Source organism: Lemur catta, chromosome 1 (genome assembly GCF_020740605.2).
Source record: "Lemur catta isolate mLemCat1 chromosome 1, mLemCat1.pri, whole genome shotgun sequence".
Classification (NCBI taxonomy): domain Eukaryota; kingdom Metazoa; phylum Chordata; class Mammalia; order Primates; family Lemuridae; genus Lemur; species Lemur catta.
The window spans coordinates 149,366,174-149,391,591 of record NC_059128.1 but is presented as its reverse complement, the minus strand read 5'-3'; the positions used below and the strand labels follow the sequence as shown (position 1 = coordinate 149,391,591).

Here is a 25,418-nt window from a genome sequence, read left to right as displayed (position 1 = left end):
CAGGATGCAAGCTCAGCGGCCCCACGTTTTGAGATGAAATCCCAGCTCTACTGCCTGCTATCTGTGTGGCCTTGGCCAAGTCACATAATGTCTTTGTGTCTCTGTTTCCTAATACTTCATGAAGTTATTGTGAAAATTAAATGGGTTGATAGATCTAAAGCACTTAGGATAGTTACCTGGCACATATAACAGTGTAAGCTATTATTATTTGTTTAGCTACCTGGCCATGCCTGTGAGGGAGGCTGGGAAATGTCCTTAACCAGGTGGCTATGTGTCCAGCTAAAGCCTTAAAATTCTACCCTTGAAGGAGGGGACAGCAGACATTCAGAGACAACTAGAGTTTCTGCTGTGTGCAGGTGGCTAAAGTAACTGAGAAGACTACCACAGAGAAGTGATTGCAATCTCTAATCTGGGCCTTAAAAAACCTCCATAAGCTCCTCCCAGTGTGCTGAAGTGAACGTCACCGTTCCTAGAGGCGGAGAGAATAATGATGTGTGAGGCTCTGTGCCAAGCTGGCTCAGCCGTCCACAGTGACCTGTTTAGAGGCCCCACAATACTCTGGTTTTAGGAAAAGCACCACTTTTTACCCTATTCTCTCCTCACATCTTGTTGAATGTTTACCATTGCCAGGCACCAGGCTAGGTGTCCACAGTGAATTCCATTCTCTGGCAGCGCCATCATTCTCTCAAGTTTATGATACGTTTGGAGGCCCTCGCAGGCAAGGCGCCAGGCTCCCCCACTCCGGAGAGGGTAGATCCCACGGAGGTGTCCCTGCTCCTGCTCCATCAGCCTCCAGCCTCCGAGTGTGCCAGGAGATCTAACTGGATTTTCTGGTTACAGATTCACCAGGTCAAGGGAGAGGAGAGACAGCTTGTCACCCAGTAATAAGCCTGAAGCTAATATTACTTTAGGTTGTGCAACAAGGCCTTGCTACCCTGGCCCATGGCCTCCTCCATAACCCCCAAATAAGCACATGTTGGGACCGAAGGAACAGTTACTTACCTTCCTGCAAAGTGGACTTGAACATGGGAATTAAAAAACAAAGGAGGGAGTGATTCTTAGCATTATAAACAGATAGGCGATAGAATTTCTAGAACAACCCCATAATACATTGTACCTTTTATTTGCTAGCAACTCTTCAAGAAGAATAATTAAATATACCTTTTTGTACAAATTCGGTGTTTTATTGATATTTCTTGGTGATGATTTTTTAGACAAAGACTCTAGCCACCTTTAAATTTCTCGGCTCCATCATCGCTCCTCTGTCAAATAGTTAACTGTCTATAAACACACAAATGTTTGTTGGCTCTTTTGGGTCAGAAGAACCCTTCAATTAATTCTTTCTAAAGCAAAAGTACTTGGTAAGCAAATAACCACTCCTTAAATTGCTTGCTTAATGTGCTCCTTTCAGAGAGTCTTCTGGTGAGGCACATTATGGGTATAATTATTCTGCTTTTCATCTCTGCTGCCCAATTTTTTCGATGCATTTCTGATTTCATTTTGGAAGTATCCCGGCACTTCTTTAGGTGTGGTCAGCTTTGGAAGGACAGGTTCTTGGGCAGACAAATTTGCATATGGGTGCCCACTTAACACCAATGAATGAAAGGTATTGGCATTGTGACCTTCAAATTCACCTGTTTCAAGTCCTTTTAAAAGATCCTAGAATTTTCTTCAATCCTACAAATAAAGCCTGTAGGTTTTGGCTCATGGAACCTCCACAAGGTGCTACTAACAAGCACAGGGTATTTTTAGCAGCAGCTGTCTTCCGATTTCCCACCATTCCTTGGAACTTCCAGGGCGGCTCCTCCCAACTCAGCTGATCTGGAACCAATGTTCGTCTCACTTGGGCCTCATCCTCAGACAACAGTCCCCTCATGGGTTTCCGTCTGCCGGTGATTTATGCCGTCTGTTTCCTTGTTTGAATGTGATAAACGGGCCCTGCAAGACGTGTATCAGGAAAACTTGGCCTTCCTTCAACAAACCTCAGTTATTTTCTGCTCTGCAATCTGGTGTGGGGTCAACCAAGCCACCCTAGAGGGCAAAGTTAACCGTGTACCCACCCACCCCATGTTCTCTTACTGATCCTTGTTTTGTGGAAACATATATATATTCAATTTAATTTTCTACTGGCTTGGCACGCTAGTGGCCGAAAAAAGTAAAACGCCTGCAGGCTAAGAAATACTCAAGTGTTTCACCCCTCTGAGATTTTATACATATATACACACACATCAGTACATACCCCTGTGCCCTTTCCCTGTCTCGAACAAGAGTATGGTATGACCTCAAGCTTCATAAATGCTCATTGATGGAATTTCTCCAAATCCTCACCTTGGAGGAACAGTTAGTGAATGTTTGTTGAACGAACAGAGAAGGAGCAGGGAGGGCCCATTGTTTCCTGCCTGGAGAGGAAAGGATTGAAATTCCCTCTAGCCAGCAGCATTTCTCAGCAAACACCAATGCTTCCTGCTGGGAGGGGTCGTGTCCCTCCTCCTGGAATTTCCTCCTCTATCTCCCTATTCTTTGCTTAGCAAAAGTTGAATGGCCCTTGAAAACAGTGTAAATGTCTGCTCCTTGAGCAAACTGTGCCTGAGCTCCAGACTGACTCTGGGCCTACCTGTGACCTGGCCGGGGTCCCACCCATCCTGATGTACTGGTCTCTCTCTCACTTCCCTGATGATGTATTAAGGAGAGGGACAGTGTCTTACTGAGCTGTGTATTCCAATAGTGAGTGGCACATCGTAGGAAAATAAATTTGTTGAGCCAATGAACACAGCTAAGAACTTTGAGGAGTCTCTTTCTCATTGAAATCAAGATGCCCCAAATTTTTAAAAAGATCAGTGACTTAATAAAATTATTTAAAGTTAAGACAGTGTGTGACACAAAACACGCCAACAAAAAAATTCATCATTCTTTTATGTTCTAAGAATCCCTACTTCTAAATAAGTTGATTCTTTTTATTATTTTTGTTTGTTTGTTTTTTAGAAACACAGTCTTGCTCTATTGCCCAGGCTGGAGTGCAGTGGTGCAATCATAGCTCACTGCAGCCTTGAACTCGGGGCTTAAGTGATCCTCCTGCCTCTGCCTCCCAAAGTGTTAACCTTCCTTGGCTTCAGAAAACCCTTTTCTACCCTTAGCACCATCCCATTTGTTTGACATTTTATTCACCACTCTACTCAACATTTCCTCCAGCTACTCTGCGCTTAAGAATCACCCTCTTGACCTAAATTTTGTATTCTCTGAGGTCTCTGGGGGGCCTCACAGGGGAGGCTGGGGAAGAAGAAAGTTTTCTTTCTTTGCCTAAATCAGAGGGTGTTAACTGATGGTTCTCAGATATGTTTCTTTGGCCCACAAAGTCAGCATTCAGTGTTTTAAAACAATGGATATTAGCTGCCAATATGTAAACATCAGGACTTCTGGCGACACTAGGTCCGAATTCTTGCATGGCAACAATCAGGTGGAGCAGAAACTGAGGTGGTCCCTTTGAAGCACTTGTGCTCCTGTTCCCCACAGACCCCAACACTCCCTATTCCTGCCCCAGCTGGGATCAAATGTTGGGGGCTGATTTCATGACATTCCCAGATTCTCCAAATGTTTGTTGCTTTCTTTATGGAAAGAGGAAAGTAAAATATTTCCTCTCCCCGTGTCTCAAACTAAAGCAGAAAAACAAAAGTGAGACCTAGGAGGTCATGTTTCAAGAAAAATGAAGTGAATACACTTTTTGTGTAAGTGAAGAACTTTCCACAAAGTTAATACTTAAGCCAAAATGTGTCTGGTTCAGAAGAATACAATTCAAGGGGCTATTCTGAAAACGTGGACTGATTCACTTATTATCTAACCTTATCTGCCTAACCCTATGGTCACTTGAACTAACAAATTGATAGAGCCTCTTGGAACCCAAACAAATGCCCGACCCAGAAGTTCATTGGCAAATGGATTTGGGCCCCATCTCTGCCTGTTTTCAAATTGAAGACAGATTAGACTAACTGGTGACTTTTGGGGCTGGAGTGGGAAGAACATTCTCACATCTCACCCAAGCTCCTGGTTTCCCTACCAGCCATACACTAATAGCAAGATGAGGGGAGGCAGGAAATTCTGGGATGGATAAATCACAAATGCAATGTGTTTGGAGAATGTGAACTACAGTTGGGATTAGAGAACTCTATTTTTAATCAACCATAAATAATTATTCTTATTTTCTTAACTTTTTAAAATACTTCCAGACTCATAATTTGCAAAAATAGTAAAAAGATTTTCTGTAAACTTTTACCCAGATTCCCTAAATGTTAACATCTCAAGTTAACTAGGCTACAAGAATCAAAATCATGAAATTAACATAGATACAAAGCTATTATATGATCTACAAAATTTATTTTACCAGTTGTCCCATTGATGTTCTTTTTCTGGCCAAGACTCTAAGATTTCACATTGCATTTCACTGTCAGGTCTCCTTAGTCTCTTTTAGTGTGGAAGAGTTCATGTCTTTCATGAACTTAACGATAAAATGTCCCTCAATTTTGATCTGTCTGCTCTTTTCCTCCTCATGATTACATTCAGGTTATGCATTTTGGTAAGAATACCATGGAAATGAAGTTGGACCCTTCTCAATGTATCAGATCAGAAGGTACGTGCTGTCCGGTGCTGTCCCAAAGGTTTCTCTGCTGTACAGTTACAGATTTCAAAGGAAAATAGTATCTTCCAGGGAGAGACTTTGAGGTCATGTAAATATCCTTTCTCGCATCATACTGTCAACGCCTAACTTTAGCATCCATTGATGATTCTTGACTGCAACAACCATAATTAAACTAGAATAACAATGAAGAGAAACATAGGTCAACCTAAGAGAAGCACCTTTTAAACGAGAATGACCCTTGGTCCCCTCGTTCTCAGACAGCACGTGGAAGTCATAACCTGCCCATTTATTTATTTAAATTACTGACGAATCCTGGGCCCCACTGAATGGCCTAGGCCCTGTGGACCTTTGGGAGTGCTGTCTCTCATAACTTTTGCTTGTTGGGTAGTATGGCCTTGTGGCAACTCTATTTCAGACTCTGCACAAACCCTCAAGCCTACACCCCATGCAAACAGGTCTCCTTAGACTCCTCCATACCAATTTGCACAGGACCTGCTCATCTTGGCACATGTGGTGTCACTTAGGCTGTACCTGTAGGCTGGGGTGATGTTCCAGCTTTCCACTTTCTTCTCCATTTTTACAAATTGGATGCTTCCCACAAGTCTCAGCTCAAAGCTCTGTTCTGCATGAAGTCTTTATGGGAGGACAGGGCTTACCTTTTCCTTTGACATTTTTCTGCATTTAAGAATAAAATTTGTAGTCAAAGTTCATGTAGGGTAGAAAATACAAAAATAAGAAACAAAAAAGAAGTAAAATATTAACAATTTTTAAAGAAAATAAAAAAAATAAAAATAAAAGAATAAAGTTTGGGCCTTAGCATTCATTCAATATCTCCTGTGGCAGGAGGGTGTCAAAGATGATTCATGTTGCTCAAAAAGGAGCGGAAAGTACATAAAATTAATGAATTCTAAAACAAAAAAGAACAAAGCTCATAGAAATTCAAAGAAATCACAGAAAAGGTGGTATTTTAAATGGGCTGTGAAGAATGAAGATTTTTGAGCTGTGCATAAAGGTAGGAGGATTTCTAGGCTGAGAGAAAAGCTGGTTCTGGGCATAAAGTAGTCACACTTACAGAGATGTGAAAGATGCATTTGGGGCTGAAATAGGATGCATTCTAGAATGTTTGGGAAAAGGGATTGGAGGAGATAGTTTGAACTACCTTATAGAAGCCCTTGCGCTATGCACAGTGATACCTTAGCCTGGGGTTTCAAGGCAATAATTCTTGCAGGAAGATGAGAGGTGGACTGGATGAGGTTGTTATTGGAGGAATGGGCCCTAAGCAGGGTTCCAGGTAGAAGATGAACATCTGAATTTAAGCAGCAGTTGGAAAGAGGCAAGCCACTTTGCCAGCAACCAGTATGCAAATGTTTCTGTGCAATCCTGAAATCCCAAAAACTGAAAACTAAAAGTTTCTTCTTAAGTTTGCAGAAAATGTATTTGGTAGAAAAACCTAACTTAAACTTATGTGAAGCTATTTATTGTCTTTTTAAATCTCAGTGGATTAAAAGAGGGCCACAATTCTGTGCTGCTCCTCCTGTCCAGATATGGTAGCTGTTTCACGTCTGTTTGAATCTGGCTGGCCTTGTTATTCATTGGCTTTGACCAATGGAATGTGGCAGAAATGATGCTGTGTAGCTTTCAGGGCTGGGCCTTAAGAGATCTGCTTCTGTGTTTGCCTTCCCTAGAAAGTCCCTTCTACTAACCAGCTGCCTTGTAGAGTCCAACTACTCTGAGCCCACCATGCTATAAGAAAGCTCAAGCTTCATGGAGAGAGAGTCTAGTTGAAAGGGCATTGAAGTGCTGGAAAGCAAATGAAACCTTTTTGGATCTTCTAGCCACTTTTCAGCTGCTCACCCACCAGTCGAAAGCCCTCAGTGAATGATTCCAATCAATACCACACAGAGCAGAAGAACCTTCCAGCCAAGCCCTGCCCAAATTCCTGGCCCACAAATTCTTGAGCAAATAAAATGGTTATTTTAGATCACTAATGTTTGGGAAACATTTGTTACATTGCAAAAGATAACCCAAGCATACACTATGTCATTCATATGTTTTCATTGCAGAAAATTAGTGTAACTAATTACATAACAGCCTTCACTGAGGCTGTTATGTAATATACTATACATGTACATTTTACCTTTCTAAATTTAAAAAAATATGAATTCAGAAGTCTACCTGAACCCAAGAGTTTCAAGAAAGGATTGTCCTTTGTATTATGGAAATAGAGCTGTCTAGACTTCCTTTCTGTCTTACACATTCACTGAATGTCATGCATGATGCCTTAGACTCTGCCAGCCATTTCATGTGTGTATCTCTTACTCTTCAACTTCACTAGCAGTTTCTCTAAACCAGCAGCTCTCAAACTTCAGCATGCATCAGTGTCTGTTGGAGGGCTTGTTAAAACACAGCTTTGACACTCCACCCTCAGAGTTCCTGATTAAGTGGGTCTGGGTGGGGCTTGAGAATGTGCATTTCTGACAAATTCCCAGTGCTAGTCCTGGGACCACTTTGAGAAACTATTGCTCTAGGAGGAAAGTGCTATATTTAAAATTTTTGTTGTATTTATCCACCAGCCCAAGGTGCTTACCAAACACGCACATGGATGGAATTTCTCCAAATCTTCATCTTTGCCGCCCTTTTGAAGCCTTACCTTTTACTCCCTGAGGTCCTCCTGGCTAGGCCCTACACTTTATAGAAACTCTTGTCCTTGTTTTATTAGAATGTAGTTTTTGCTTTCTTCTCAGCACAGCTGATAAGACATTGGGAATAAAATGTCCCTTCTGACCTTTTTTCCAACCTATCTTGGAACAGATCAGGCGGAATGCCTTCACTGTGAACGGAAAGCTACCCTCTGTTTGTGGCCAAAGATTATTTCCTTTTCCCTTGGTGGTTTCTGGATAAAATGTTTCTTGCCACCCTTTCACAAAATAGGAGCGACCACAACGAAGACAGTCTTTTTGGTCAGAGGTCCATCTCTCAAAGCCTGCATTTTACAGATGGCACCACTGAAACCCAGAAAACTAGAGCCATTTCCTCACGATCATACAGTTTATAAACGCAAGTGCCAGAGTCTGAGCTCAGGTCTGACTTGACCCTGTAACAACCTGCCCCGTCCACCATCTCATGAGAGCACAGCCCGTTTGTCACAAACTTCACTTTGCACAAACCACACCTTCCACGCTTTCTTGAAACGTTTTTTTCCGAGGGTGATGGGACGGTCACGCTGATTCATCTTGACGAGGGGCCCCCAAACATCTCCCCGCTCTGCCTCCGGCCCAGGCGCAGTCGCCCAGGCTCCACGGGTGCCCGCGACGGAGCCGCAGGCAAACCCTGGGAGCGTCTCGCCCTCAAAGCCCAGCTGTGAAGTTGGTTCCTCAAATCGCTCCCGACAGGACCGGCAGGAAATAACGCCGGGCTTTGGAGACGGCCGCAGCGGGCGGGGGAGAAGCTGCAGCCGTCCCCGGACAGTCCTGGCGGCCTCTCCTCGATCTCGGGTCTAAGGTCCGGCCGGGTCAAACTCCAGCCGCTCTGTCCACCCTCCGCCTCGCTCGTCGCTCGGTCCCCCGCGGCAGAGTCCTGGAGCCGCGGAACCCGTGGGGGCCTGGGTTTCCTTAAGGGACCCCCCCCGCCCCGCCAGTGCCCGCGGCCCCCGCCCAGGCCAGGTGGAAACAGGTCGGCGGCGGCGGGCCCGGGCGAGGCGGAGCCTGACGGACGCAGGGGCCGGGAGCGGGGGCGGCCAGGAGGACCCCTGCGCTCTCTCCTCCGCGCCGCCCGCCGGGCTGCCCACCCAGCGACCCTGGGCGCGACCCGGCGCCCTCTCGGCCGCCTGGTGTCCGGCGGCAGGTGACGAGGCCGCGAGCTCGCGGCGCCTCCGCGGGGCGGTCCCTCTCCTGCCCGCCTCCCGCCCGCCCCTCTCCACGCCCCCTCCTCTGCTCCCGGCCTCCGCCGTCTGCTCGGCCGCCCGGCGGCCCCTCGCTCGCTCTCCTCTTCCTCTTGGGCCCCGGCGCAGCCCCGGAGCCCGCGCACCGAGGAGCCGGGGGCGCCGCGCCTGGACGGCCCTCGGCACGCTCCCCTCCCCCTCGCCGCTGTCCCCGGGGCGCAGGGCCGCGCGTCCAGCCCCGGACGCGCTGGGGGTCCCCGGGGACTGGCCGGCCCTGCTGGGGCGCAACGATGGAGGACCCGCAGCGCGCCCGTTCCCACACCGTCACCACCACCACCAGCTCCTTCGCCGAGAACTTCTCTACCAGCAGCAGCAGCTTCGCCTACGACCGCGAGTTCCTCCGCACCCTGCCTGGGCTCCTCATCGTGGCCGAGATCGTGAGTGCCCTGCGGGCCGGGGCGGGCGTGGGGGCGGGGGCGCGCAGAGGGACACCGCGCGCGTGCACTCGCCGCGCTCCTCGGGATGGAGCCTGCTCGGATGCTCCTGCGAGCCTAGGCTCAGCCTCGCTTTCTTCCCAAAGTGCAAAACTCAGACACCTCTCCAAACGAGGTCTGATCAACTCGGGCTCCTGGGGAAGAGAGGGTCGTAATTCTCAGTATGTCTGTAGGGGAAGAAACCCAGCTTGCTGGGCCCTCGGGATGGCGTGTCCTGGGAGCAGGATGCTTGGTAGGCATTGAGTTTGTGTTGAGCGGCAGGGACACCTGGTGCTCCCCTCACCTGATCTCCACGTGGATGGCCGCCTCCTCCCTGAAAGCACAGCTTTCCTAACATCAGGGAGAGAGGGAGGGGCTTCTTTATCTTCATAATTATCTCCCCAGTAGTAAGATTAAGGTGAATCAGGAAAAATTCACTGAATAAAACCTGAGGGCCTCAACCTGTTTGAGGACCAGAGGGGTTTCCTGCCTGGTGCTCTGCACACATCCTGGTTTAGGCAGAGAACGTTCCTGGCAAGGGGGCAGGGCATGTGCGTTCTCCTCTGCGTTGGAAGGCGGGAAGGCTTGGAAATCAAGGGATCTCCCCAGAAGTCCCAGCCAGTCCTTCAGGGCTGAGAAAGGACTGGAGCCCTGTTAACAGTGGTGGGCACTGAGTCTTCGTCGTGTGTAAGGGGCTTGTCAAGCCCTTTAGATGCCTTCATATCCTCATGTAACCCACACAACAACCCTACTCTGTGGAAGTGGCTTCAGTTATCATCCCCATTTTATATGTGAAGAAATTGAGGCCTAGAGTGGGGAAGTAAATCACACCTGTGGATGGTGGAGCTGGGATTCAGACCCAGGCCTGCGTTTCTCCAAGGCCCTGCTTTTAACTGCAGACAGTCAGCTTCCAGCTGCCTAAGCAGTGTCACTTCTACTGTATGTCACAGACTTTGGTTTAACCACTTGTGGGATTGAAATCTAACCCCACGGGAGCTAGAGAATAAGCGACCATCATGGGGTACAAGTGTCTGGAGACTTGGGCAGCTGCTTTGAGAAACCTTCAGTCAAACATCAAGTAGCTTGCTTCCCTCCGGAGAGTCTCAGGTTCCTCCCTAGACCTACTGAATCCAACCGCTGGTGGCTCTTGTGCACATAAAGTTTGTGAAGTGTTGGCTTAGCCCACTCTTCATCCAATTCCCTCAGCTGGTACTGAGGACTTCAGGAGGCCCATTAGAAAGCTAAAGATATTGGAATCACCTTGCAGGGCCTGGCTCTTAGGCGTTCAACAAATATTTGCTGTTTGAATGAAGGAGTTGGCAGGCTCCCCTGCCTCAGCAGGGCAAACAGAAGCTAAAATGACAGAGATGGTGCTTCTACCCTGGGGTGGGTTTGGACTAGGCATGAAGGAAAATGCCTATTGTTTTCAAATTTGTACCAATATGCTCTACGTTGCATACTTTTCCAGAAATATAAAAGTGAAGGAAGAAATGTAAATGGCCCACAATCCCATCACTAGAAATAACCACTGTTGATATGTTGGCATGTATCCTTTTAGATTTCATTAAGTTGTTTGAAAAAGATGGAAAAACGTGTATGCAAACTCACCCTTATTACTACTTTAGTTTTTATTTTTGACAGAGCTAATTATGCATATATTTTGAAGATTCTGTCCTACAGGCAGAAATACAAGTTTTCTCCACCACTTTCATCTCTTAGAGCTCTAAAAATGTTTATAATGCTATTATGGGGGTTCCCCCGCCACAATTGTAGCATTATCCATCGTCTTCTTACTCTTAAAGATGAGACTTTAGCACTCTTGGGCCACCTCTTTCCCACCTCCAGTTATACATATACCCTTCCTGTGTCTCCATACAGAAGGTCCTGATTTGTGATGGTTTGACTTAAGATTTTTCAACTTTACAGATGGTAGGAAAGCAATATGCATTCAGTAGAAACTGTACTTCGAATTTTGATTTTTTTTCCTAAGGCTAATGCTGTGCGGTGTGATACTCTCATTTGACATTGGGCAGTGGCAGCGAACCGCAGCTCCCAGTCAGCCACACCATCACCAGGGTGAACAACTGATGCTCTGCATGTCCTGTGGTGTCAGATGATTTTGCCCAACTGTAGACTAATGTAAGCATTTTGAGCATGTTTAAGGAAGGCTAGCCTAGGCCATGACGTTTGTAGGCTGGGTGTATTAAATGCATATTCGGCCTCTGATATTTTCAGCTTAGGATGAGTTTATTGAGATGTAACCCCAGTGTAAGTCAAGGACCATCTGTATAGTCATTAGATGATTTGAGTTAGATCAACAGTCAGTGTTGACCTAAAACACCGTAAACACTGCTCACAGCTGAGCCGCTGTGAACGCTTTTCCTTCCCTGCCCAATTTCTTGTTTTCCCGGGTGTTGGTAAATGTTCTTTTTCAATTTCTTAGTTCTGCAGATACCTAGTCACTAATTTAACCCTAGTTGTCTAAATCTGCCAGGAAGCTGAGAGACATTGGGTATGCTATCAGTCATCCTCATGGCCAACCTCGCTGGGGGCCTCTGACCTGTTCCCACCAGGCCTGGTGGCCTGTGCACAGCTGACTGGGGTCTCCCGTGCCACTGCCCTGAAGATTCCCTTCCCTTCTCTCCTGGGTTGGATCCCTGGCTTCCCGCGTCTAGTGTCCTTTTCTGTCTTGCCTTATTCCCACTGTAGGGGACACACAGCCTCTTGCATGTAGAAATTGAGACTTGCATCTTTTAAACTGTACTTCATAGTTTGACTAGGTAAAAAATGTTAGATCGGACACTGTTTTTCTTTAGAATTTTAAAAGTATTTCTTTATTGCCCTCTAGCTGTTTTTTTTTTTTTTTTTTTTAATTATTTCAGTTGTTAATCCTCCCCCACCTTTCTGGAAACTTATAGAATCTTCTTTCCTCCCAAAGATCTGAACTATCACAACGATGTGCCTTTATATAAGTGTGTTTTCTTCCATTATTACACACCGTGGGGACCTGGTGTGTTCTCTCAAATAAGGAAAACTCCTGTAAGTTTGAGGGGTTTTTTTAAATTTGATTTTTCTCTTTCCATTTTCTTCAGTTCTTTCTAAAACTCCTTTTATACTTTTTTCTTTGCATTTTGTGTGTGTGTGTTTGATTTTTCTTACTGATGTGTCACCTGCTGTTTGCACTTACTATGAGATGAACATTTTTCACGGTCTCAGATCTCTCACGTTATTAGTGTTTTCTATCATAAGGAAGTATGATACGTGGTTTCCTCAATCTGCTATTTGAAGACTAACGTGTTTCTAGGTTGTACTAGTACAACCAGTGCTGTAGCAATCTTCCTTCTTTGTCCATCTTTCCACATTTTTCCAGTGCTTTTCTTGAGGAAAAATTCCTTAAAGTAGAAGTATTAGGTTAAAGGGTATACAAATTTAAGAGTTTTGTGATGTATTGTGAATTTATCTTCCCCCAAAGGTCTACTGGTTTAAACTTTCATTGGTAGTATGAGCTTATTAATCTAAAAATATTTTTTTTAATTAGAGAAACTCTTATATTTAAAATGCTAAGGATCACTTTAAATGATGTACTGTGTTTATTGATTCTAAGACACTTTTTTGTTCATGTTTTAATATCTGAATAAGGATGCAGCTTATGGATGGTTTCTTGGATGTCATGAAATATGCAACCACTGATTCTTTATCTGGGGATAGAGGGGTGTGTGTGTTTCAAATTATTACTGTCCTATTCCTGAGATTAAGATATACCTGCCCCCAGAAAAATGCTACTTTCTGCCTTGTAAAAACAAAATACTGAAACAAAAAGAATTACTAAGAACCCGACTTCCTGCCTGAACCTGAGAAAATGAAATAATATAGAGAACAAAATAAAACTTAAATCACTTATCAAAATCGCCTGCCCTGGCTTTCCCACGGTGGGTGGTAGTAGCTCTACCTGCTACGATACTCAAGCTATGCCAATGTAACATCACGTTGAAACCAAATCGTGGTAACTTCCTTCCTTTTAAAATTTTATAACCAGCTAGAAGCAATCTAGTACTTGACCTGTGAATTGGAGGATGCCGTGATCTCATAGCTATTACAAGTACTTGAAGAATAAAAGTGATTTGTAGTAAGCTGAGTTAATTGCGCCCTTCCTGTTATTGATGATTTCAAAATGAATTATAGTATCCATGTAATAATGTTAGGCTACCTTTTATTTACTTACTGTCATGAGCAAACTTAGTTGGAGAAGGACAAATAGGATTTACTGAGAGCTGGAATCTAAATTATTATACTGTCCTGTTGAGTTCCTTTAAAAAACTTTTCCACTTCACAAGAGCAAGACCTAGTCTTTGCCGAAAATTTTTTAAAATGCAGGTAAGAAAAAAGAAACCAAAACCAAAGGTGTGGTACCATCCCATGTCTGGAAGTAGCTAAGGTTTTTCAGTTGTTGTGGTTATTGCAATGCCTAAGGTTCCTCTTGGTGTTTAGTGCCCTGGGGCCAGGGATGCTAATGTCCTGAAATGCATGAGATAGTCCCCAACAATGAATGGCTTCTCCAACTGCCAGTTGTGTCACTGTTAGGAACTCTGAGTGAACCACTCTTTTTACCTCTTGGAGTGAATTGTTCCAGAATTTCTTAAGTGGTTATGTATTGTTTATCAGTAATTTTTAAAAAAATGTAGCCCCTTGTAAACTACTCCTTTTGTTTCTTGCTGTGACCATCTATGCTGGGTATCCTCCATTTGTCCCTCAGATTCACTTTCCACCCTGCTCCTGCATAGACTATCCCAAGGGCTCCCCCTGCCCTCTGGCTTCATCCACTGGTGGCGCCAGCAGGAGACTGTAGGATCAGCTGAGAGCAGGTTCTGGATATTCACTCCCCAGGGTTGCTCCTGGCCGGGTCTCAGCAGGTTTGCTGTGTCGCTCCCAGGGAAGGCTGGCTAGGCTGTCTGGCAGCCTCCTCTGCACTGGGTCTGATAACTTTTCACTCCCCCCTGCCGGGCACTGCACTATCACTTGTGATTTTGCTGCATCCTGCTTTATAAATAACACCTTTATTAAACTCTGCTCAGATTACTCAATCCAAATGTGCCCGGTTTCCTGCTGGGGCCTGATATATTATTACCTTTTCTCATCAATGATTAATTTCTAATGGCATTCTTAATGGCGATATAATATTGCATAAATATCCAGGCTCCTACTGTTTAACGTATATTTCCTTCTTTTAACAGTGCTGTAACAAACATCCTTTAAGCTAAATTTCTCGATGTTCTTTAGCGTTTTCTGAGGATAAATACTTAAAATTAATAAATGGGTAGATGAATCTTTAAAGCTAGGTTTATTAAGGTATACGGTAAAACTCACCCTTTTAGTGTAGCATTCTGTGAGCTTTGGAACACGTGTTTTTTTATTATATTTAGCTTTTTTTTTTTTTTTTTTGGAGAAAAGTTCTCACTCTGTCACCCAGACTGGGGTGCAGTGGCGTAATCATAGCTCACTGCAGCCTCCAACTCTTGGGCTCAAGGGATCCTCCTGGCTTAGCCTCGAGAATAGCTGGGGCTACAGTCGTGCACCACCACTCCTGGCTGATTTATTTTTTTTAATTTTTTGTAGAGACGGGGTATCACTATGCTGCCCAGGCTGGTCTTGAACTCCTGGCCTCAAGAGATCCTCCACCTCAGCTTTCCAAAGTGCTGGGATTACAGACATGAGCCACTGCACCTGGGATCGTATGTGTTTTTTAAAAAGTAGCTTCACCGAGATATAATTCACATATAAAATTGACCTTTTATTTTATTTTATTTATTTTTTATTTTTTATTTATTTATTTTTAAGACAGAATCTCGCTCTGTTGCCCGGGCTAGAGTGAGTGCCGTGGCATCAGCCTAGCTCACAGCAACCTCAAACTCCTGGGCTTAAGCAATCCTACTGCCTCAGCCTCCCAAGTAGCTGGGACTACAGGCATGCACCACCATGCCCGGCTAATTTTTTCTATATATATTTTTAGTTGGCCAGATAATTTCTTTCTATTTTTAGTAGAGATGGGGTCTCACTCTTGCTCAGGCTGGTTTTGAACTCCTGACCTCCAGCGAGCCACCCGCCTCGGCCTCCCAGAGTGCTAGGATTACAGGCGTGAGCCACCGCGCCCGGCCTAAAATTGACCTTTTAAAGTCTACCATGCAAGGATTTTCAGGATATTTACAGAGTTGTATAGCTATCACCACTATCTAATTTTAAAACATTTTCATCACTTCAAAAAGAACCCATACCTATTAGTAGTCACTCCCCATTCCTCCCTTCCCTCAACCTTTGGTAATCACTAACCTATTGATACTTTCTGTCTCTATGAATTTGCCTATTCTGGATGTTTCACATAAACGGAATCCTATGTGGCCCTTTCATTCAGGATTCTTTCACTTAGCATCATGTTTTTAAGGGTCATCCATGCTGCAGTATGTATCAGTACTTCATTCCTTTTATTGTCAAACAATATTTCATTGTGCATAGGTTGTTTTGTTTATCCACTCATCAGCTGATGGACACTTGGGCGGTTTCCACATCTTGACTATTATGAATACTGCTGCTGTGAACTGCTTTTGTGTTTTCAGTTCTCTTGGGCATTTGGCAAGGAATGGAATTATTAGCTCATGTGGTGACTCTACGTATACTATTTTGAGGCACTGCTTGACTGTTTCCAAAGTGGCTGTGCCACTTTTACAGTCCCACCAGTAACATGAGGGTTCTGATTTTTCTTCATCCTCACCAAGACTTAATTATTGTCTGTGTTTGATTCTAGCCATCCTAGTGAGTGTGAAGTGGTATCACTTTGTGGTTTTGGTTTGCCTTTCCATAACAACTAATGAAGTTGAACAAATTCATGTGCTTATTGGTCATTTGTATATTTTCTTGAGAAAGATGTCTATTAAAATCTTTTGCCAATTTAAAAATTAGATCAATTTGTCTTTTATTGTTGAGTTGTAAGAGTTCTTTATGTATTCTGGTACAAATCCCTTACCAGATATATGATTTGAAAATATTTTTCTCCTATTCTGTCTTTTCACTTTTCTTGATGGTGTTCTTTGAAGTGCAAAAGTTCTTAATTTTGAAAAAGTCCATTTTAGTTATTTTTTCTTTTGTCGTTTGTGCTTTTGATGTCATATCTGAGAAGGCTTTGCCTCATCCAAGGTCGTGAAGATTTACTCCTATAATTTCTTCAAAGAATTTTAGGTCTTACATTTAGATCTATGATTCATTTTGAGTTCATTTTTGTATATGGTGTGAGGTGAGGGTCTAACGTCAATCTTTTACATATGGATATCTAATTGTTCCAGAACCATTTGTTAAAAAGACCAGTTTTCTCCCATTGAATTATCTTAGCACCCTTGTCGAAAATCAAATGACCATAAATAGAAGGGTGCATATGTGTATTCTCAGTTGTATTTGGTTGATATAAATGCCTGTGTTTTTGCCAGTATCACACTGTATTGATTACTGTAGCTTTGTAGTAAGTTTTGAAGTCTGAAATGGAGTTCTCCAGCTTTGTTCTTTTTCAAGATTGTTTTGCCTATTCTGGGCTCCTTGCATTTCCATATGAATTTTAGGATTAGCTTGTCATTTACTGTCTGGAAAAAAAGGGAGCTGGGATTTCAATCTGGATTGTATTGAATCTGTAGATCAATTTGGGGAGTATTGCCATTGTAACAAAAATAAGTCTTCCAATTCATGAATGGGGTGTCTTTCAATTTATTTAAATCTTCTCTAATTTCTTTCAACATTGTTTTCTTCTCAGCATACCTGTCTTGCACTTCTTTTTTAAAAATTTATTTCTAAGTATTTTATTCTCTTTGGTGCTATTGCAAGTGGAATTATTTTCTTAATTTCATTTTTGCATTGTTCAGTGCTAGGTTATAGGAATCCAATTGAGTTCTATATCCTTGATCTTGTATTCTGCAACGTTGTTGACCTCATTTATTAGTTCTACTAATTTTTTGTGGTTTTACATACAATTTTTACAGCTTCTGATATTACTGCCAAGTTGTACAGAAAAGTTTGTATCAATTTGTGTTCCCTCTAGTGGTATTTCACTATGTAGCAGGATTTGTTTCTGCAAATTCACTTAATTTTGATACTTACTGATTTGTTTGGAATAGGAGATATTCAAAATAATAAAAACCAATTTGGCATGGGCACCCAGCAGTCAGAACACCAGCTATAAACAGTATTCGTAAGTGCCCTGGACATGTGAAAAATAGCAAATTGTTTTTATTTGCATTTCTGTGTATTAAAGTTGAACATTTTAAATATACTTGTTAGCCATTTATTTCTTCTTTTGGTAACTACTTGTTTTTTCCTTCTACTTATTTAAAAAAATGGACTACTTTTTCTTTAAAGAATATTTTAAAGATAAAAAAAGGAGAGAAAGCTTTAATGGAAATTATTTCCCAGGAGGGAAGTAAGATTGGTTTGGGGAGTATGTTTGAATGGAGATGTTTGTTTTTTAACTCTTCATCTTTTTTTATGGTTTAATTTTTTAAATAATGAGGATATATTTTTGCATGAATGTAATTAAAGAAGTATACAGTAAGGTAAAAAGTGTTCATTGTAAAAATAAATTTCAAATCATTTATATATAGAATTAAAACTGAATGTCGCCAGGTGTGGTGGCTCACATCTGTAATCCTAGCACTCTGGGAGGCTGAGACGGGAGGAGCACTCGAGGTCAGGAGTTCAAGACCAGCCTGAGCAAGAGCGAGACCCCATCTCTACTAAAAATAGAAATTATCTGGATGGCTAAAAATATATATAGAAAAAATTAGCCAGGCATGGTGGCACAGGCCTGTAGTCGCAGCTACTCAGGAGGCTGAGGCAGGAGGATCGCTTAAGCCCAGGATTTTGAGGTTGCTGTGAGCTAGGCTGATGCCACGGCACTCTAGCGTGGGCAACAGAGTGAGACTCTGTCTCAAAAAAAACCAAAACAAAACTGAATGTCTCCACTAACATCTCTCCTTCCTCCCTTCCTCACCTGCCCTGATGTAACTACAATTTGCATTTCTTCCAGACCTTTCTCTGTACATGTTAATATATTAACATAGTTTAAGACATAGTATGAATATACATATAGTACAAGACACATACATATGTGAATGAGCATATTATATATATTCTGCAACTTTTGTCATTTAATATCTTGATCACTTTTTTCCATATTCCTTTTCTGTTGATGTATAATTTGCCTATATATTATAGTTATTAATTTTCTCATCTGCCACTTTTTATTAATATCATTCATGCCATATTTTCATCAAAAAAGTTTCTGATTTGTAAGAAATCTAAACTGTTACCTTTCTTTAGCTTTCTAGGCTTTACTGTGCTTATCTTGGGGCTTCCCCACCCCCAAGATAATACAAATATTTGAAGAAAATATAGGAGAATTTTTTTGTGTGTTAAGAATATTTACCTCCTTAAATTGTAAAACGTTCTTTTTGTGTGTGAAAGCTAAGAATTTTACTTTTTTTCGCCACATGGCTTTATCCAGTTGTCTCAGCATTAATCATATTTTATTTCCATACATGCATAACTATTTCTTGATCCTATTCTGTTCTATTCCTGAGTCAATTCTTTTTAATTATTATAGTTTTATTGTGTCCTTTAATACAGTAAGCCATACAAAGTTTTCTATTTCTTTGCTATTCTTGTGTACTTACACTACCACAGGTGATTTTTAGAATCTATGTTCCTTAAATCCCATTACAACTTGTATCGTGATTGCATTAAATTTATAAACTAATTTGAGGAGCTGTCTTGATGATATTGAATCTTACCATCTAGAAATATTGTATCTCTCCATTTATTCAGGTTATATTATGTTCTTAAAAGTTCTGAGTTTTTTCCAGATGACTGTTATGCGCTTTTTACTTGATTTAAATATTCTCAATTTTTTTTGAGACAGTTTCACTCTGTTGCCCATGCTAGAGTGCCATGGTGTCAGCTTAGCTCACAGCAACCTCGAATACCTGGGTTCAAGTGATCCTCCTGCCTCAGCCTCCCGAGTAGCTGGGACTACAGACATGTGCCACCACGCCTGGCTAATTTTTTTCTATTTTTAGTAGAGACAGGGTCTCACTCTTACTCAGGCTGGTCTCAAACTCCCGACCTCAAGCGATCCTCCTGCCTTGGCTTCCTAGAGTGCTAGGATTACAGGTGTGAACTGCCTTACCTGGCCTATTTTTAATTTTTGATAAATGGATTTGTCAAAAATTCATTTATCAATTTCTGATTATTTGTGATTTGTAAGAAAGCTGTTAATTTTCTAACTGGTTTTATGTGTAGCCATCTTGAGTTATTCTCATAATTTTTATTTTTTATTTTATAATTAAACTATAGTAGTATCTGTGAATATGGGTGGTTTTCATTTCCTTTTTATACTTTTCTTCATTATTGAGTAGCTTAAGTCTGCCAGTATAATGTTGACTAATTGGGATGATATGTTATCCTTGGCTGGCTCATAACTTTAACTGGATATTCCAATGTTGTAATGATAGTGTGGTTTTAACTGTAGGATATGATTCTTTATTGAGTTAAGGAAAAGAAGTTTAACTGTATATCCATTTTAATCAGGAATGATTTGAGGAGTGTGAATGGGAATGGAGATAGGAGATAGGATTTTCTTAAGGGGCTTTTTATTGAGGTGATCATATGGGTTTTTGTTTTACCTTAAATTGCTAATGGAGTAAATTGTATTAGGAAATCTAATGTTGAATTATTTATGCTCTCTTGGGATAATCTCTACTTAGTTATAATGTATTCTTTTAATAAACTATTGCATTTTAAAGCTTTTCCTCTTGGATCTGATTTGTTAATATTATATTTGGGGATTCTGTTCTATACTCATATGTAAGGCCAGACTTTTTGTTTCCTTTGCTATGTTCTGTTTTGCCTGATTTTAATACTGCCATGCCAGCTTTTTTATAGCATATGTCTATGTTTTTGTTCTTTTTTTTTTTTTTTAAACTCAATGTGGTAATTTCTTTTCCTCAAGCTGATCAGATTTTTAAAAATATTTATTTATTTCTGGAGACAGGGTCTTGCTATGTTGCCCAGGCTGGAGTGCAGTGGCTATTCATAGATGTGATCATAGCTCACTGCAGCCTCGAACTCCTGAGTGTAAGCAGTCTTCCAGCTTCATCCTCTCAAGTAGCTGGGACTACAGGTACATGCCAACAGACTCAGCTTGGCTCTTTATTTTTAAATTTAAAGTCACATAACATAAAATTAACCAGTTTAAAATGAACAATTGAGTGGCATACACTACATTTACAATGTTGTACAATCACCACTTCCATCTACTTCCAAAACATTTCATTTTCCCTCAAAGGAGACACTCTTTTATTTTTTACCCTTCCTTGTCATCTTGTTATAAGTACATCGTCTATATCCATCATACAGCTAGCTGCTTCTTCCCTTGCTCCCTCCCTCCCTCCCTTTCTCTCTCTTTACTTCCTTCCTTCCTTCTTTTTTTTTTCTTTTCTTTTCTTTTCTTTTCTTTTCTTTTCTTTTCTTTTCTCCTTTCTTCCTTTCTGTTCGTTTCTTTCTTTTTTGACAGGGTCTTGCTCTGTTGCCCAGGCTGGAGTGCTATTTTTTTTTTTATTTTTTGTAGAGATGAGGTCATGCTATGTTGCCTAGGCTGGTCTCAAACTCCTGGCCTCAAGTGATCTTGCCACCTTAGCCTGCTAAAGCACTGGCATTACAGGCATGAGCCATTGCACTTGGCCAGATTTTATTTCTATATCCAGTCTGAAAGCTTGTCTTTCAATATGGGAATTTAACACATTTATATTTATTGTGATAACTTATTTAGAATTCTTAGTTTTCCTTCTTTTTCCTCTAGTGATTGAAAGTTATAAATTCTGTTTTATTTGGAGTTACTTTTAAATTTTTACCTAAAATATTTAAACTTATATTTTTCCTAAATACCCAGAGGATTGAGATATGTAATAACATAATTCTATTCAAATGACAACACTCTCCTCCCTACCTATTCCTAGCTCTATGTACCTTGTATTAGCCAATTTTTTCTGGATTTAAAAAGAATAACAGCATTATTGGTATAATTCATGTACTATACAGTTGACCTATCTAAAGTGTACAACTTAGTGGCTTTTAGGATATTCACAGAACTGTACAATCATCACTACAATCAACTTGAAAACATTTTTTCATCAACCCCAAAAAGAACTCCTATACCCATTCCTCATTTCACCCCAATTCCTCTCTCTACCAGCCCCAGGCAACTACTAATCTATCTCTATAAATTTGCCTATTTTGGACATTTCATATAAATAATATATGATCTTCTGTGACTCTTTGTGTGGCTTCTTTCATTTAGCGTAGTATTTTCAAGATTTCCCCATGTTGTAGCATGTATCAGTGCTTCATTTCTTTCTTTCTTTCTTTTGGCCAAATAATATTCTGTCATGTGGATATACCACATTTTATTTATCCATTTACTAGTTGATGGACATTTGGGTTGTTTCTACCTTTTAGCTATTATTAATAATACTGTTAAGAACATTTATGTACTAGGTTTTATGTGGACATATATTTTTATTTCTTTTGGATATATTCCATGGTCTTGAAGTGAAATTGATGTCATCATATGGTAACTTTCCATTTGACTGTTTGAGGAACTGCCAGACTATTTCCCAAAGTGGATGTGTCATTCTGCAATCCCTGGATACTTTTTGAAAAATGATTTCTTAGGAATCATATCTTGGCATTTGTCTTAAATTTCCCACCTATATCACTGAACAACTATTTAGACTACTTAACTAAAGCTTAAATTTTTTCACAGTATTTTATTCATGTTATTTTTTTGTGTCATTTACTTTCTTCATTTATTTTTCATTTTCCTGGAGGTAACTCCTTGAGTAATTCTTTTAGAAAGTGTTTGAAAGTGGTAAACTTTTTTGAATCCTTGCATATCCAGTAACATCTTTCTTTTACCGTTATACTTGAATAATTGATTGGTATAAAACTGTAGGTCTTAAAATTTATTTTCATTAATTCTTTGAAGATATTGCTCCATTGTCTGGTAGCATCCAATGTTGTTAGTAAGAGACCTGAAGGTCTGGTAGTGCCTAGACAGGCCAGGTAGGCTCATCAACTCCCAGGCCTTATACATGAGTGTACATTCCCGCAGACTTAGTTGCAGCACAACCTGGCCTGAATGGTGCCTTGTACTATTATATTACCCATGAGAATGTAGAAAGATGGCGCTGGTGGTGTAGCAAGAAATTGTAGGTGGAATGGTGATATAGAGGTGAAATGACTTATGAAAGGCAGTTTTGCAATGGTATAAGGTAATTATACTGAAGTTTCTTCAGGTTGATGTGGTTGGGAGTAAAAGAGGATTGTTAAGGCCTCACCTGGAGTTTCCTGAGTCCTCCTGGGATCTCTCCCTGGGCAAGCAGAATGTCCTCCTCCATCTAGGAGGAATTAGGGAGATGGCAAGCCCCTCTCAGGACGCTGTAGCCTGGTGTTACCTGCTAGGCATATGTCCTTTGCATGTATTGTAGTATATAACTATAACTTCTATAATATTTAAGTTAGAGGGCTTGTTTTCACTGGGCTTCAAATCCACTCCCCTGTGGAAATCAGGCTCTCTTTTCCTTTTAAGTAACTAAATGGTCTTTTTTTTTTTTCTCCCTAGAAGCTTTTGGAATTTTCTTCCTATCTCTATGAAGATATAAAGATATCTCTATATCTCCCTAGATACCATGACCTGACTAGAAGGGCATTCTTTGTGTTCCTCCCACTTTTTGGGCTCTTTATAATTAATGTTGAAATCTAGCTTCAGCACAGGGGAATTTTTCATATTTCTTCTATCAGTTCTTTATATTTTCTCCTTTAAAGGAATCTTTATTCAATCCAGAAGCTTCAGGAGAGATTAAATTATCTTCAATATCTCCTGATTTTTCTTTCATACTTCTCTTTGTTCTTTCCCCAAAGTGTAATTTTTTAGGGAAATTAAACTTTCAGCTCAAATTCAGATTTTCAGTTGAATATGCTCTGCTTTCAACTCATTTATTGAGTTTTAATTTTGGCTTTGATAGTTTTATTTCCCAAAAACTTATCATTCTAAAATTTTTACTTCGTAGCCTGATATCTTTTTTATTAAATCCCTTTGAGGGTCCTTCATCTATTTTCTTTGTTTGTTGAGAGACCACTCACTACTTTTGCATGTTGTGTCTGCATCTCATGCACTGTTTTCCTCAATCATTTGGTAATTCATGGTCGTGCCTTTGTAATTGTAGATAAGATGGCTGGAGCCTGTTTGCTCAGCTTAAATGAGAATCCCTGTGCCTGGCAGTGAATACAGGTGTTTGTCACATGACCTGCATCTGGTGGTTTTCAGAGGAAGGGAAATATTAATGGGGGATGGGGGGGAATTGGGGTAGTGGAGCTGCATGGGCTTTGCTGTGACAAGTGTAAATAGCTTATCCTGGGGGCTATTTCCAGAAGTAACTGCTGGAGGGGATGGGGCGGGGAGAATTATTAACTTGGCAGCTTCTAAACCTTTAAATTTACTCCTTAGCTGATTACACTTGCTCATTCCTTCTCCAGCCTCTGTTGTTGCCTCTAATGTTTGACTTAACTGAGGGTCTGCTTGGAAACTTGCCTTTTTGATATACCCTCTATTTTCCTTTTTAGAATTGAAGACTAGAAATCCCCTTGCTTCTCATTAGTTTGTTCCCAAGTGCCTCTTGGGAATCCCAGGCTGCCCCACACTGCTGTTGCAACTCTTTCTAGCTTTTCAGCATTACTATGTATTTTTTTTTTTTTTTCTTTGAGACAGAGTCTCACTCTGTTGCCCGGGCTAGAGTGCCGTGGCGTCAGCGTAGCTCACAGCAACCTCAAACTCCTGGGCTCAAGCGATCCTCCTGCCTCAGCCTCCCAAGTAGCTGGGACTACAGGCATGCGCCACTATGCCCAGCTAATTTTTTCTACATGTATTTTCAGTTGGCCAGATAATTTCTTTCTATTTTTTTAGTAGAGACGAGGTCTCGCTGTTGCTCAGGCTGTTCTCGAACTCCTGACCTCGAGCAATCCACCCACCTCAGCCTCCCAGAGTGCTAGGATTACAGGCGTGAGCCACCGCGCCTTTTTAGTATGTACTTTTAAATGTTTTTTACGCAGGGATATTTCAGTGGGATTTAGGGAGGATAAAGAGGTCAACATACAGGTCTAGTTAGCTACAAAGATGTTCAGTTGTTTCGTTACTTATAGATATTTTTAATGTATATAAAGAATATTGACTTTTCTGTGTTGCAAATATTTTTCCAACTTATCATCCCTTTGTTTTATTTTAGTGATTTTATTTACAAGATCTAAAGTTTATCTTCAAAGTTTATCTTCAAGTCTTATTTTTTCCTCACATTGTGTTATCATGCTTAGAAAGTATTATTTCAGTAACAAAGCTAAATATAATTAATTGTACATTAATATTTACCTATATTTTTCTTATGGTACTTTAAAATAGTTAACTTTAATATTGAAATTTATTTTAACAGAAGGTATAAATTTGGGCTTTAACCTTGTTTTCAGTGTTGTCCCAACATTTTATGTAGATAAATCCATTCTCCATTCACTTACCTGGATTGCTTCCTTTTTTTCATTTACTTAATTCTTGTATCTACTTGGGTTCAACACTATTCCACTTTCTAGTCTATTGCATGTTCCCATGTTTTAATATCTGTATTTCTAGAATACATTTAACATGTGATAGGGTAATCCACCCCAGCTGTGAGTTTTAAAAAGTTTTTTCCCTATTTTCATATGTTTATCCTTCAAGTTGACCTTTAGAATTTTGTTTAAGTCATTCACTGCTGTGCCCCCTTTCCTTTGTCAAATTATATTGGATTTTTATATAACGCTTAGATTAATTTTGGGAAAAGGGATTCATACTACTCTAGTTCCTAAGAGGGAAACTCAGCTATTCCTCTGTCTGAGGTTATGTTTTAGGATTTAGGTCTCTCCCGGTCTAAAACTGTGAGTTTTACAGTGTAAATTAATAATGCATAGCTTGTTTATTCCATCATCAAAAATGTGTTGAATATTTGCTGTGTGCCAGAATCTGTCTAGCCCTTAGAATGCAGTGGTAAATAGCATCTTTCTATTTTTATTTAGACCAGTGATCAATGATAGGCTGTAAGACATGAAAAGAAAAATATGCTTAGGAAGATATTAAATCATAGTAGGAAAAGAGCTCAGGTTTTCAAATTTGAGCTGAAACTCAAGAGGCATTTATTCTTTGTAGGGCTTTGGTCCTTTATTTACTTCACAGAGTTCAAACTAAAATTTAACAGATGCAAAATACAATTTGTTTCTTTTTTGGCTAAGATTTATGACTAGTGCTATTTCCAGGAAGGTTGCAGTA

General features: G+C 40.9%; 1 protein-coding gene and 1 long non-coding RNA gene across 4 annotated transcripts in view; one reads left to right on the top strand and one right to left on the bottom strand.

Moving 5' to 3' along the window:
* Positions 1-1,162: 1,162 nt before the first annotated feature.
* On the bottom strand, positions 1,163-8,256 carry LOC123627904. Of its 3 annotated transcripts, none has more exons than XR_006731524.1 (4): positions 7,218-8,256; positions 5,162-5,305; positions 4,376-4,802; positions 1,163-1,938 (listed from the first exon to the last, which is right to left on the bottom strand). It is a non-coding gene; the product is annotated as an uncharacterized LOC123627904 (long non-coding RNA). The 3 variants fall into 3 exon arrangements; XR_006731530.1 differs by having other exon boundaries at positions 7,281-8,256; XR_006731518.1 differs by having other exon boundaries at positions 7,803-8,252.
* A 322-nt stretch (positions 8,257-8,578) lies between these two features.
* CMTM8 (CKLF like MARVEL transmembrane domain containing 8) overlaps positions 8,579-25,418 on the top strand; it is a 97,053-nt gene continuing 80,213 nt past the window's right edge. The window contains exon 1 of the mRNA XM_045537511.1: positions 8,579-8,947. Within this exon, the coding sequence (XP_045393467.1) occupies positions 8,801-8,947 (147 nt within the window). The 5' untranslated portion in view covers positions 8,579-8,800. The remainder of the gene's footprint in view (positions 8,948-25,418) is intronic.